Here is a 14,751-nt window from a genome sequence, read left to right on the forward strand (position 1 = left end):
CAACTTACCCCGCACCAGGGGCAAGTTGTGCCATGAGACCACTTTTTCCCAAAAGCTATATTTCTGAAACAATTCATTTCAGATCCAAAGTTATTGTTCTCAGGGATGCACCACATCCTGAAATATATGTACATCCTTAAGTTGAAGGCATTACTGCCATGGCCTCACTTTAAAGTCACTTTGAGTAAAAACTGGCACAACTCACCCCACTCACAAAAAAGGCCCTAAAAGCGGCCAGGGCTGAGCATCTCCGCAAACTAATAGAAAATAACCAAAACAATCCTAGGTTCTTATTTAACACCGTGGCTAGACTAACAAATAAACAAGCGTCACCTGAACAAAATATTCCGTTACATTTTAGTAGTAATGATTTCATGAATTTTTTCACTGAGAAAATAGAAAACATCAGATCCACAATTGTAAACGTTCAATCCTCAATCGCACCTTATAATTCAGCCTCAATTATCACGCCGCAAGAACAATTACAGTGCTTTACAACTATAGAACAAAAAGAGTTAAATAAATTTATCATTTCCTCTAAAACAACAACATGTTTATTAGATCCCATACCAACTAAACTATTGAAAGAAGTGTTACCTATAGTGGAAGAGCCTCTCCTCAATATTATTAACTCGTCTTTATCTTTAGGTTATGTTCCAAAAACATTTAAACTGGCAGTTATAAAACCTCTCATTAAGAAACCACAATTAGATCCGAATAATCTAGTAAATTATAGACCCATTTCAAATCTACCTTTTATGTCCAAAATATTAGAAAAAGTTGTGTCTGCCCAACTGGGCTCTTTCTTGCAAGAAAATGACACCTATGAAAAGTTTCAGTCTGGGTTCAGGCCGCATCATAGCACTGAAACTGCGCTCGTTAAAATCACAAATGATTTACTCTTAGCTTCTGACCAAGGCTGTATCTCAATACTAGTTTTACTTGATCTTAGTGCTGCGTTTGATACTATAGATCACACAATACTCTTAGATCGGCTACAAAACTATACCGGTGTTCAAGGACAAGCATTAAGCTGGTTCAGATCATACCTATCTGACCGCTACCATTTTGTCTATTTAAACGGAGAAAAATCGATCATAACTCCAGTAAACTATGGAGTGCCGCAAGGATCTGTGTTAGGCCCTCTATTATTCTCAATATATATGCTGCCACTTGGAAATATTATAAGGAAACATGGAATTAGTTTCCATTGTTATGCTGATGACACTCAACTATATATTTCATCACGGCCGGATGAAAACGCTAAATTATCCAAATTGACAGAGTGTGTTAAAGATATAAAAGATTGGATGACGCACAATTTTCTTTTATTAAATCCAGATAAGACAGAGGTAATACTTATCGGTTCAAAAAACCGCCCACAAAACCTCTCACAATACAACTTTAACATAGTAGGGTGTCCTGTTACTTTATCCTCTACAGTAAAAGACCTGGGTGTTATATTAGATTGTAACTTGTCTTTTGAAAATCATATTTCATATGTTACAAAAACAGCATTTTTTCACCTTAGAAATATTGCTAAATTACGTAACATGCTATCTGTTTCTGATGCAGAAAAGCTAGTTCATGCATTCATGACCTCGAGACTAGATTACTGTAATGCTTTATTAGCTGGTTGTCCTGCATCCTCAATAAACAAGCTACAGTTAGTCCAAAATGCCGCCGCTAGAGTTCTTACTAGATCAAGAAAGTTTGACCATATAACACCAATTTTATCATCACTACATTGGTTACCTATAAAGTTCCGTATTAATTACAAGGTATTGCTACTGACTTATAAAGCCCTAAACGGCTTAGCTCCAGTTTATTTAACGGATCTTCTATCGCCCTATAATCCATCGCGCTCTTTAAGATCACTAAATTCAAGGCTTTTGGTCATACCTAGGATATCCAGATCCACCAAAGGAGGGAGAGCATTTTCACATTTAGCACCAAAACTCTGGAATAGTCTTCCGGATACTGTTCGTTGCTCAGATTCGCTCTCCCAGTTTAAAACTAGATTAAAGACGCATCTCTTCAGCCAGGCATTCATATAATATTTTAATCTTACAGTTAAATCCGGTCTCTACTTCATAAACGCCAGAGGAGAACTGGCCCCCGACTGAGCCTGGGTTCTCCCAAGGTTTTTTTTCTCCATTAGGTCACCTGATGGAGTTTTTCGGTTCCTTGCCACTGTTGCCTTTGGCTTGCTCAGTTGGGGATACTTAAATTGATTAATCGATTCAACAGTGCTATTGATCTGCATTACCAAACGTGGATGTTTTACACCAGAAACAAACACTGATGTACTATTTTATTTAATACTGTGAAGCTGCTTTGATACAATCTGTATTGTGAAAAGCGCTATATAAATAAAAATAAAGTTGACTTGACTCTCCCTACAGCCAACCTACTCATCTGGATTGAAGCAGCAAACATTAAGTGTAAAAGTAAAAAAATGACATAACATTATTTAATATTTGAATCACAGCTTATAGTGTTTTGACATCGACAACCACAACCAAAAAGTGCATTTTACCTCAAACTTGCGACTAGTTAACTTTCTAAAAAAGGCGCAATCGCTTCTCGGGTCGACATTAACACACTGACAAAATTATATTCAGAATTTAAAATATTTTGATACCACTTTTTAATGTGTGATTGTGTAAAGGTGTCCACGAGATAGAGATACTAACCTTTAGCGAACTTGCTTTCAACGTCGAACGAACACTCATTCTCATGGAGACACGGTGTGCAGTGCACGGAGGGGAGGGGCTGTGTGTGTGTGTGTGTGTGTGTGTGTGTGTGTGTGTGTGTGTGTGTGTGCGCGCGCATGTGAGAGACGCATGAGTGAAAGAGACGGAGGGAGAGCAGGGAAAGGAAATGCAGCTGAACGAATACGCTGCGTGTTTTAAATAGCGTTAAAAATGAAAGACCTTGACAAAGACGAAAACTAAGGACATTTACTCTATAATTTTATTTTATTTTAGTTAGTTTTGCTAAACACACATTACAGTTTTAGTTAGTTATCGTTTTTTTGTAATGCCTCATTTTTATTTTTATTTCAGTTAACGACAATGTTTTTTCCCACCTAGTTTTCGTTTTTTCGTTCGTTTTCGTTACGATTATAACCTTGGTGTGCAGGTGTGGAGGACGAGCTGGAGAGTGCGCTGATTGACATCATGGTGTGTGTGTGTGTGTGTGTGTGTGTGTGTGCAGGTGTGGAGGACGAGCTGGAGAGTGCGCTGATTGACATCATGATGTGTGTGTGTGTGTGTGTGTGTGTGTGTGTGTGTGTGTGCAGGTGTGGAGGACGAGCTGGAGAGTGCGCTGATTGACATCATGATGTGTGTGTGTGTGTGTGTGTGTGTGTGCAGGTGTGGAGGACGAGCTGGAGAGTACGCTGATTGACATCATGATGTGTGTGTGTGTGTGTGTGTGTGTGTGTGTGTGTGTGTGCAGGTGTGGAGGACGAGCTGGAGAGTGCGCTGATTGACATCATGATGTGTGTGTGTGTGTGTGTGTGTGCAGGTGTGGAGGACGAGCTGGAGAGTGCGCTGATTGACATCATGATGTGTGTGTGTGTGTGTGTGTGTGTGTGTGTGTGTGCAGGTGTGGAGGACGAGCTGGAGAGTGCGCTGATTGACATCATGATGTGTGTGTGTGTGTGTGTGTGTGTGTGCAGGTGTGGAGGACGAGCTGGAGAGTGCGCTGATTGACATCATGATGTGTGTGTGTGTGTGTGTGTGTGTGTGTGTGTGCAGGTGTGGAGGACGAGCTGGAGAGTGCGCTGATTGACATCATGATGTGTGTGTGTGTGTGTGTGTGTGTGTGTGTGCAGGTGTGGAGGACGAGCTGGAGAGTGCGCTGATTGACATCATGATGTGTGTGTGTGTGTGTGTGTGTGTGTGTGTGCAGGTGTGGAGGACGAGCTGGAGAGTTGGAGAGTGCGCTGATTGACATCATGATGTGTGTGTGTGTGTGTGTGTGCAGGTGTGGAGGACGAGCTGGAGAGTGCGCTGATTGACATCATGATGTGTGTGTGTGTGTGTGTGTGTGTGTGTGTGTGCAGGTGTGGAGGACGAGCTGGAGAGTGCGCTGATTGACATCATGATGTGTGTGTGTGCAGGTGTGGAGGACGAGCTGGAGAGTGCGCTGATTGACATCATGATGTGTGTGTGTGTGTGTGTGTGTGTGTGTGTGTGTGTGTGTGCAGGTGTGGAGGACGAGCTGGAGAGTGCGCTGATTGACATCATGATGTGTGTGTGTGTGTGTGTGTGTGTGCAGGTGTGGAGGACGAGCTGGAGAGTGCGCTGATTGACATCATGATGTGTGTGTGTGTGTGTGTGTGTGCAGGTGTGGAGGACGAGCTGGAGAGTGCGCTGATTGACATCATGATGTGTGTGTGTGCAGGTGTGGAGGACGAGCTGGAGAGTGCGCTGATTGACATCATGATGTGTGTGTGTGTGTGTGTGTGTGTGTGTGTGTGTGTGTGTGTGTGTGTGCAGGTGTGGAGGACGAGCTGGAGAGTGCGCTGATTGACATCATGATGTGTGTGTGTGTGTGTGTGTGTGTGTGCAGGTGTGGAGGACGAGCTGGAGAGTGCGCTGATTGACATCATGATGTGTGTGTGAGTGTGTGTGTGCAGGTGTGGAGGACGAGCTGGAGAGTGCGCTGATTGACATCATGATGTGTGTGTGTGTGTGTGTGTGTGTGTGTGTGCAGGTGTGGAGGACGAGCTGGAGAGTGCGCTGATTGACATCATGATGTGTGTGTGAGTGTGTGTGTGCAGGTGTGGAGGACGAGCTGGAGAGTGCGCTGATTGACATCATGATGTGTGTGTGAGTGTGTGTGTGCAGGTGTGGAGGACGAGCTGGAGAGTGCGCTGATTGACATCATGATGTGTGTGTGTGTGTGTGTGTGTGTGTGTGTGTGCAGGTGTGGAGGACGAGCTGGAGAGTGCGCTGACAGACATCATGATGTGTGTGTGTGTGTGTGTGTGTGTGTGTGCAGGTGTGGAGGACGAGCTGGAGAGTGCGCTGATTGACATCATGATGTGTGTGTGTGTGTGTGTGTGTGTGTGTGCAGGTGTGGAGGACGAGCTGGAGAGTGCGCTGATTGACATCATGATGTGTGTGTGTGTGTGTGTGTGTGTGTGTGTGTGTGCAGGTGTGGAGGACGAGCTGGAGAGTGCGCTGATTGACATCATGATGTGTGTGTGTGTGTGTGTGTGCAGGTGTGGAGGACGAGCTGGAGAGTGCGCTGATTGACATCATGATGTGTGTGTGTGTGTGTGTGTGTGTGTGTGTGCAGGTGTGGAGGACGAGCTGGAGAGTGCGCTGATTGACATCATGATGTGTGTGTGTGTGTGCAGGTGTGGAGGACGAGCTGGAGAGTGCGCTGATTGACATCATGATGTGTGTGTGTGTGTGTGTGTGTGTGTGTGCAGGTGTGGAGGACGAGCTGGAGAGTGCGCTGATTGACATCATGATGTGTGTGTGTGTGTGTGTGTGTGTGTGTGTGCAGGTGTGGAGGACGAGCTGGAGAGTGCGCTGATTGACATCATGATGTGTGTGTGTGTGTGTGCAGGTGTGGAGGACGAGCTGGAGAGTGCGCTGATTGACATCATGATGTGTGTGTGTGTGTGTGTGTGTGCAGGTGTGGAGGACGAGCTGGAGAGTGCGCTGATTGACATCATGATGTGTGTGTGTGTGTGTGTGTGTGCAGGTGTGGAGGACGAGCTGGAGAGTGCGCTGATTGACATCATGATGTGTGTGTGTGTGCAGGTGTGGAGGACGAGCTGGAGAGTGCGCTGATTGACATCATGATGTGTGTGTGTGTGTGTGTGTGTGTGTGTGTGTGCAGGTGTGGAGGACGAGCTGGAGAGTGCGCTGATTGACATCATGATGTGTGTGTGTGTGTGTGTGTGTGTGTGTGTGTGTGTGTGTGTGTGTGTGTGTGTGTGTGTGCAGGTGTGGAGGACGAGCTGGAGAGTGCGCTGATTGACATCATGATGTGTGTGTGTGTGTGTGTGTGTGTGTGCAGGTGTGGAGGACGAGCTGGAGAGTTCGCTGATTGACATCATGATGTGTGTGTGTGTGTGTGTGTGTGTGTGTGTGTGTGTGTGTGTGTGTGTGTGTGTGCAGGTGTGGAGGACGAGTTGGAGAGTGCGCTGATTGACATCATGATGTGTGTGTGTGTGTGTGTGTGTGTGTGTGTGTGTGTGTGTGTGTGTGTGTGTGTGTGTGTGCAGGTGTGGAGGACGAGCTGGAGAGTGCGCTGATTGACATCATGATGTGTGTGTGTGTGTGTGTGTGTGTGTGTGTGTGTATGTGTGTGTGTGTGTGTGTGTGTGCAGGTGTGGAGGACGAGTTGGAGAGTGCGCTGATTGACATCATGATGTGTGTGTGTGTGTGTGTGTGTGTGTGTGTGTGTGCAGGTGTGGAGGACGAGCTGGAGAGTGCGCTGATTGACATCATGATGTGTGCAGTGAGACAGGCAGCCGAGGCCACGCCCCCCCCCTCACGCTCCACTAGGAAGGTAAGGTGTGTGTGTGTGTAAGACCTTCAGTACGGCAGCTGGATTATTAACATCTTACAAGACTTTAATGTAGGGCTGCAACTAATGATTATTTTGAAAATCAATGAATTGGCCAATTACTTCTTTGATGAATCAGATTAACCACCCTGGGCTGGTTTAAACATTTATTTGTAAAGTATGTTATTCCACATCCAGCCCAATGTTGCCATTCAAATAAGTGTTTAAACTGAAAGTGTCTATAATACATACAATGTTATACATTATGCACAAAATAGAAACAATGGCTTGTAAATTGCTAAATTAACTCTTTCCCTGCCATTGACGGAATTTCCCAGCAATCTGTGTTTTCACTGTTAAGGCCCTTTCACACCGGATGCGTAACGAAAAAGCGAAACGAAAAAGCGAATAGTTCGTGTGCGAATAGTTCGCATCAAAACCATTCACATCAGCCGCGACGCGAATTTGCGACGTCTGTGACGTTCAGAGAGCTTCAACATTCCAAAACTTTCGCGCGAATCGCGCCGACAGCTGAGAAAACATGGACACTTCATCATCATCATCATCATCATCATCATCATCCAGTCATAGTCATAGCATCCAGTGAAGACGAGCTTTTCATTTTATTTAAAAGACAGAAAAGAAGGTTTTGGGTGCACCCAATCTTACAGAACAGAAAGTCTGAAGGGGAGTATGCTTATGTGCATTTTTTTTTTTTTTTGCGTCTTCAACAGTGCGTTTTGTAATGTAACTACACATTACATGTAACACACGAAGTAAGTTAAAAATCATTCGACTAGAAATATCACACAAATATTCGACTAGAAATATCACACAAAGAATGTATAGTATAGCCTACTAAAAGCAGCCCTAAATAGTCTTACTGCATTTTGTTACGTGTTCAAGGTAAACACGGTCTCTGTCTCTATCTTTGACGATAATAGTGTTAGCTTTCTATCCCAAATGTAGTTTGGCCTGCTAGCCTACACAGCACAGGACTATCACACAACACACTCACAGTCATGATAACCGGTTGGTTGGCAATGCTACGCCACACATTGTCTTTCAAATCGTTGTCCTTGTAGTATGTGAATTGGCTGAAGCCTATTCTGTCGCCGCAAAAGTAAAAAAAAAATCGACATCGAAGCGAAAAAAATAAAAGTCGTTTTTTCGCCTCAGCACATTCGCGTTCGGTGTGGAAGCGCTCATTACACAAACAGCTGATCAAAAAATAAACCCATCGCGCGAATTATTCGTGCGTCAAAATCGCGTCCAGTGTGAAAGGGCCTTTATACATCATCTGAAAGATTAATGAATCTACTGATCAAAACACAGGAGAAGAAGCAGAAACAAGCGATGGAAGCATTACTGACCTGCACCTGACAGTGACACCAGAGGCTCCTCCTGCAGCCGCTCACTCGCTCACATGCGTTTAAAACATCGTCATGATGTTTTCTGTTCACAGACATTATTAATCTATAACGTAATCTATAATCAGATTAGTTAAATAGTGAAATTAGTCGATTGTTTTCATTTTGACGTGCAATCAGCATGAGTTCACTTTCAACTCATTCAACTCGTTTCAGATTAGTTTGTCTCACGCGCTTTGCTCAGTTATCATCTTGGCAAACGTGTGTGTGTGTGTGTGTGTAGACTGTGACTGCGCGGGAGAAGCGTCTGCAGGTCCAGGAACGAAGGCGCATCACTAATCACTTCATCCCTGTGTTTCCTCAGTTACTGGCAAAGGTGAGTCTCGAGCGTCATTGATCTCACATGATCATCATCACAGATAGAGATAAATCACCGCTTCTGCCTGTTTTAAGATTCAGATCATCTAGCACAGATTTAGGGGCTAGCAATAGATTATAGCACTCAGTAACGAACCGGTAAAGCACGACTTGTTTGTGTTTGGATGGATTGAAGGCCCTGACACACACACACACACACACACAGACAGCCGGGCCTCACAGACTCTGATTGGCTATTCAGTTTAGTGAACAAGTCAGTGCACGAGAATAAAAGCGAGCGTGAAGACACACAGGCAGAAGGGTGATATAACTTTACATCATCTCACCTGAGCAGTCCAACATGTGGATGTGTTTATAATAATATGAGCCGCCGGAGTAAAGTGATTTATATGTGCAGTCCCAGTTTACTCTTGATTCCTGCTGATAAAGATATTTCCCCTCACAGAACATGTGCTAGTCGCCTGTAGTGCGTTTACTGTGTTCAAGATGACACGAGGAGACAGTCAGCTTTCGTCACCGCTAGATCTTTTACTGCGTGTGTCGTGGCCTTCAGACGGAGATGTGATGCAGTCATTAAACTCAGTGTTTCCTCAGTTCTCTGCAGATGTGGGTAAGGTGAGCCGGTTGCTCTCAGCGCCGCTGTTCTTCCAGCTGGAGGTTTACGGCACATCCGGACGCCTGGAGAAAGTAGGAGTTTCTGATCACTGACAGTATATATATATATATATATATATATATATATATATATATACACACACACACGTTCATAAATGTAAATGCCTTGTTCACGCATGAACTGCCACTGCAACACTTGCATCTGAATCTGCTGATAAATTACCTTTATGAACTGTTGTTGGAATTTGGAAGTTTTAGCATTAAGTTTAAACTACACATGTATAATGGTAATTTTAAATGCAACTGGTCACTATTTTATTCCATACACCATTTTTGATCCTCTATTGGCTTTTGTGCAGTTCCTGCAATGTGACATTTAATAGCAAAAAAACCTACAAATATTGTTAGTCATATATATGAGATGCATTCAAATATATAATATTCTGTCGTTCGTCTGTCTGTGTGTGTGTGTGTGTGTGTGTGTGTGTCTGTCAGTGTCTGGATCTGCTGCTGTCTCAGGTGTGTGACATCATGCTGAAGCACCGTGAGGAGTGTGTGCTGGAGGCGTGTGTGCGAGTATTGTGTGCGCTCTGCAGTGACTGTTACTCGTTCTGTGGGCGTGTGGAGAGGGCCGTCAGTCAGATGCTGGATTCCACCGTGGAGAAGTTCAGCTCGAACCTCACCGAGATCCTGCAGGTACTGAAACTCACCAAGATCCTGCGGGTACTGAAACTCACTGAGATCCTGCGGGTACTGAGATTCTGCGGGTACTGAAACTCACAGAGATCCTGCGGGTACTGAAACTCACTGAGATCCTGCGGGTACTGAAACTCACTGAGATCCTGCGGGTACTGAAACTCACTGAGATCCTGCGGGTACTGAAACTTTCCGAGATCCTGCGGGTACTGAAACTCACTGAGATCCTGCGGGTACTGAAACTCACTGAGATCCTGCGGGTACTGAAACTCTCCGAGGTCCTGCGGGTACTGAAACTCTCCGAGATCCTGCGTGTACTGAATCTCTCCGAGATCCTGTGGGTACTGAAACTCTCCGAGATCCTGCGGGTACTGAAACTCAGTGAGATCCTGCGGGTACTGAAACTCAGTGAGATCCTGCGGGTACTGAAACTCTCCGAGATCCTGCGGGTACTGAAACTCTCCGAGATCCTGCGGGTACTGAAACTCTCCGAGATCCTGCGGGTACTGAAACTCTCCGAGATCCTGTGGGTACTGAAACTCAGTGAGATCCTGCGGGTACTGAAACTCACCGAGATCCTGCGGGTACTGAAACTCACTGAGATCCTGCGGGTACTGAAACTCACTGAGATCCTGCGGGTACTGAAACTTTCCGAGATCCTGCGGGTACTGAAACTCACTGAGATCCTGCGGGTACTGAAACTCACTGAGATCCTGCGGGTACTGAAACTCAGTGAGATCCTGCGGGTACTGAAACTCAGTGAGATCCTGCGGGTACTGAAACTCAGTGAGATCCTGCGGGTACTGAAACTCAGTGAGATCCTGCGGGTACTGAAACTCAGTGAGATCCTGCGGGTACTGAAACTCACTGAGATCCTGCGGGTACTGAAACTCTCCGAGGTCCTGCGGGTACTGAAACTCTCCGAGATCCTGCGTGTACTGAATCTCTCCGAGATCCTGTGGGTACTGAAACTCACAGAGATCCTGCGGGTACTGAAACTCACAGAGATCCTGCGGGTACTGAAACTCACAGAGATCCTGCGGGTACTGAAACTCTCCGAGATCCTGCGGGTACTGAAACTCAGTGAGATCCTGCGGGTACTGAAACTCTCCGAGATCCTGCGGGTACTGAAACTCTCCGAGATCCTGCGGGTACTGAAACTCTCCGAGATCCTGCGGGTACTGAAACTCTCCGAGATCCTGTGGGTACTGAAACTCAGTGAGATCCTGCGGGTACTGAAACTCACCGAGATCCTGCGGGTACTGAAACTCAGTGAGATCCTGCGGGTACTGAAACTCAGTGAGATCCTGCGGGTACTGAAACTCACCGAGATCCTGCGGGTACTGAAACTCACCGAGATCCTGCGGGTACTGAAACTCACAGAGATCCTGCGGGTACTGAAACTCACCGAGATCCTGCGGGTACTGAAACTCAGTGAGATCCTGCGGGTACTGAAACTCAGTGAGATCCTGCGGGTACTGAAACTCACTGAGATCCTGCGGGTACTGAAACTCACTGAGATCCTGCGGGTACTGAAACTCACAGAGATCCTGCGGGTACTGAAACTCACAGAGATCCTGCGGGTACTGAAACTCAGTGAGATCCTGCGGGTACTGAAACTCTCCGAGATCCTGCGGGTACTGAAACTCAGTGAGATCCTGCGGGTACTGAAACTCACTGAGATCCTGCGGGTACTGAAACTCACTGAGATCCTGCGGGTACTGAAACTCTCCGAGATCCTGCGGGTACTGAAACTCTCCGAGATCCTGCGTGTACTGAATCTCTCCGAGATCCTGTGGGTACTGAAACTCACAGAGATCCTGCGGGTACTGAAACTCTCCGAGATCCTGTGAGTACTGAAACTCACCGAGATCCTGCGGGTACTGAAACTCAGTGAGATCCTGCGGGTACTGAAACTCAGTGAGATCCTGCGGGTACTGAAACTCACAGAGATCCTGCGGGTACTGAAACTCACAGAGATCCTGCGGGTACTGAAACTCACAGAGATCCTGCGGGTACTGAAACTCAGTGAGATCCTGCGGGTACTGAAACTCAGTGAGATCCTGCGGGTACTGAAACTCACTGAGATCCTGCGGGTACTGAAACTCACTGAGATCCTGCGGGTACTGAAACTCACTGAGATCCTGCGGGTACTGAAACTCACTGAGATCCTGCGGGTACTGAAACTCAGTGAGATCCTGCGGGTACTGAAACTCACTGAGATCCTGCGGGTACTGAAACTCTTCGAGATCCTGCGGGTACTGAAACTCACTGAGATCCTGCGGGTACTGAAACTCAGTGAGATCCTGCGGGTACTGAAACTCACAGAGATCCTGCGGCTACTGAAACTCAGTGAGATCCTGCGGGTACTGAAACTCAGTGAGATCCTGCGGGTACTGAAACTCACTGAGATCCTGCGGGTACTGAAACTCAGTGAGATCCTGCGGGTACTGAAACTCACTGAGATCCTGCGGGTACTGAAACTCACTGAGATCCTGCGGGTACTGAAACTCAGTGAGATCCTGCGGGTACTGAAACTCACTGAGATCCTGCGGGTACTGAAACTCACTGAGATCCTGCGGGTACTGAAACTCACTGAGATCCTGCGGGTACTGAAACTCACTGAGATCCTGCGGGTACTGAAACTCTCCGAGATCCTGCGGGTACTGAAACTCTCCAAGATCCTGCGGGTATTGAAACTCACTGAGATCCTGCGGGTATTGAAACTCACTGAGATCCTGCGGGTACTGAAACTCACCGAGATCCTGAAACTCAGTGAGATCCTGCGGGTACTGAGATCCTGCGGGTACTGAAACTCAGTGAGATCCTGCGGGTACTGAAACTCAGTGAGATCCTGCGGGTACTGAAACTCACAGAGATCCTGCGGGTACTGAAACTCACAGAGATCCTGCGGGTACTGAAACTCACAGAGATCCTGCGGGTACTGAAACTCACTGAGATCCTGCGGGTACTGAAACTCACTGAGATCCTGCGGGTACTGAAACTCACTGAGATCCTGCGGGTACTGAAACTCACCGAGATCCTGCGGGTACTGAAACTCAGTGAGATCCTGCGGGTACTGAAACTCAGTGAGATCCTGCGGGTACTGAAACTCAGTGAGATCCTGCGGGTACTGAAACTCAGTGAGATCCTGCGGGTACTGAAACTCAGTGAGATCCTGCGGGTACTGAAACTCACCGAGATCCTGCGGGTACTGAAACTCTCCGAGATCCTGCGGGTACTGAAACTCAGTGAGATCCTGCGGGTACTGAAACTCAGTGAGATCCTGCGGGTACTGAAACTCAGTGAGATCCTGCGGGTACTGAAACTCAGTGAGATCCTGCGGGTACTGAAACTCACTGAGATCCTGCGGGTACTGAAACTCTCCGAGATCCTGCGGGTACTGAAACTCACAGAGATCCTGCGGGTACTGAAACTCACCGAGATCCTGCGGGTACTGAAACTCACCGAGATCCTGCGGGTACTGAAACTCAGTGAGATCCTGCGGGTACTGAAACTCACCGAGATCCTGCGGGTACTGAAACTTTCCGAGATCCTGCGGGTACTGAAACTCACTGAGATCCTGCGGGTACTGAAACTCACCGAGATCCTGCGGGTACTGAAACTTTCCGAGATCCTGCGGGTACTGAAACTCACTGAGATCCTGCGGGTACTGAAACTCACTGAGATCCTGCGGGTACTGAAACTCACTGAGATCCTGCGGGTACTGAAACTTTCCGAGATCCTGCGGGTACTGAAACTCACTGAGATCCTGCGGGTACTGAAACTCAGTGAGATCCTGCGGGTACTGAAACTCACTGAGATCCTGCGGGTACTGAAACTCTCCGAGATCCTGCGGGTACTGAAACTCTCCGAGATCCTGCGTGTACTGAATCTCTCCGAGATCCTGTGGGTACTGAAACTCACAGAGATCCTGCGGGTACTGAAACTCTCCGAGATCCTGTGAGTACTGAAACTCACCGAGATCCTGCGGGTACTGAAACTCAGTGAGATCCTGCGGGTACTGAAACTCACAGAGATCCTGCGGGTACTGAAACTCAGTGAGATCCTGCGGGTACTGAAACTCACAGAGATCCTGCGGGTACTGAAACTCAGTGAGATCCTGCGGGTACTGAAACTCAGTGAGATCCTGCGGGTACTGAAACTCAGTGAGATCCTGCGGGTACTGAAACTAACTGAGATCCTGCGGGTACTGAAACTCACTGAGATCCTGCGGGTACTGAAACTCACTGAGATCCTGCGGGTACTGAAACTCAGTGAGATCCTGCGGGTACTGAAACTCACTGAGATCCTGCGGGTACTGAAACTCACTGAGATCCTGCGGGTACTGAAACTCTCCGAGATCCTGCGGGTACTGAAACTCACAGAGATCCTGCGGGTACTGAAACTCACCGAGATCCTGCGGGTACTGAAACTCACCGAGATCCTGCGGGTACTGAAACTCAGTGAGATCCTGCGGGTACTGAAACTCACCGAGATCCTGCGGGTACTGAAACTTTCCGAGATCCTGCGGGTACTGAAACTCACTGAGATCCTGCGGGTACTGAAACTCAGTGAGATCCTGCGGGTACTGAAACTCACAGAGATCCTGCGGGTACTGAAACTCAGTGAGATCCTGCGGGTACTGAAACTCAGTGAGATCCTGCGGGTACTGAAACTCAGTGAGATCCTGCGGGTACTGAAACTCAGTGAGATCCTGCGGGTACTGAAACTCAGTGAGATCCTGCGGGTACTGAAACTAACTGAGATCCTGCGGGTACTGAAACTCACTGAGATCCTGCGGGTACTGAAACTCACTGAGATCCTGCGGGTACTGAAACTCACTGAGATCCTGCGGGTACTGAAACTCTCCGAGATCCTGCGGGTACTGAAACTCTCCGAGATCCTGCGTGTACTGAATCTCTCCGAGATCCTGTGGGTACTGAAACTCACAGAGATCCTGCGGGTACTGAAACTCACAGAGATCCTGTGGGTACTGAAACTCTCCGAGATCCTGCGGGTACTGAAACTCAGTGAGATCCTGCGGGTACTGAAACTCACAGAGATCCTGCGGGTACTGAAACTCAGTGAGATCCTGCGGGTATTGAAACTCTCCGAGATCCTGCGGGTACTGAAACTCTCCGAGATCCTGCGG

The 14,751-nt window shown here is 47.2% G+C and overlaps 1 protein-coding gene across 2 annotated transcripts in view; it reads left to right on the plus strand.

Annotated features, from left to right (window-relative positions):
- Positions 1–14,751, plus strand: part of stag3 (STAG3 cohesin complex component) — a 186,176-nt gene that overhangs the window by 105,958 nt on the left and 65,467 nt on the right. For both annotated transcript variants that reach the window (XM_081381948.1, XM_081381949.1), the window contains exons 15-18: positions 6,440–6,540; positions 8,191–8,283; positions 8,880–8,972; positions 9,396–9,596. In XM_081381948.1, the coding sequence (XP_081238074.1) occupies positions 6,440–6,540; positions 8,191–8,283; positions 8,880–8,972; positions 9,396–9,596 (488 nt within the window). The remainder of the gene's footprint in view (positions 1–6,439; positions 6,541–8,190; positions 8,284–8,879; positions 8,973–9,395; positions 9,597–14,751) is intronic.

The sequence above is a fragment of the Scardinius erythrophthalmus genome (genome assembly GCF_964197995.2).
Source record: "Scardinius erythrophthalmus genome assembly, chromosome: 13".
NCBI lineage: Eukaryota > Metazoa > Chordata > Actinopteri > Cypriniformes > Leuciscidae > Scardinius > Scardinius erythrophthalmus.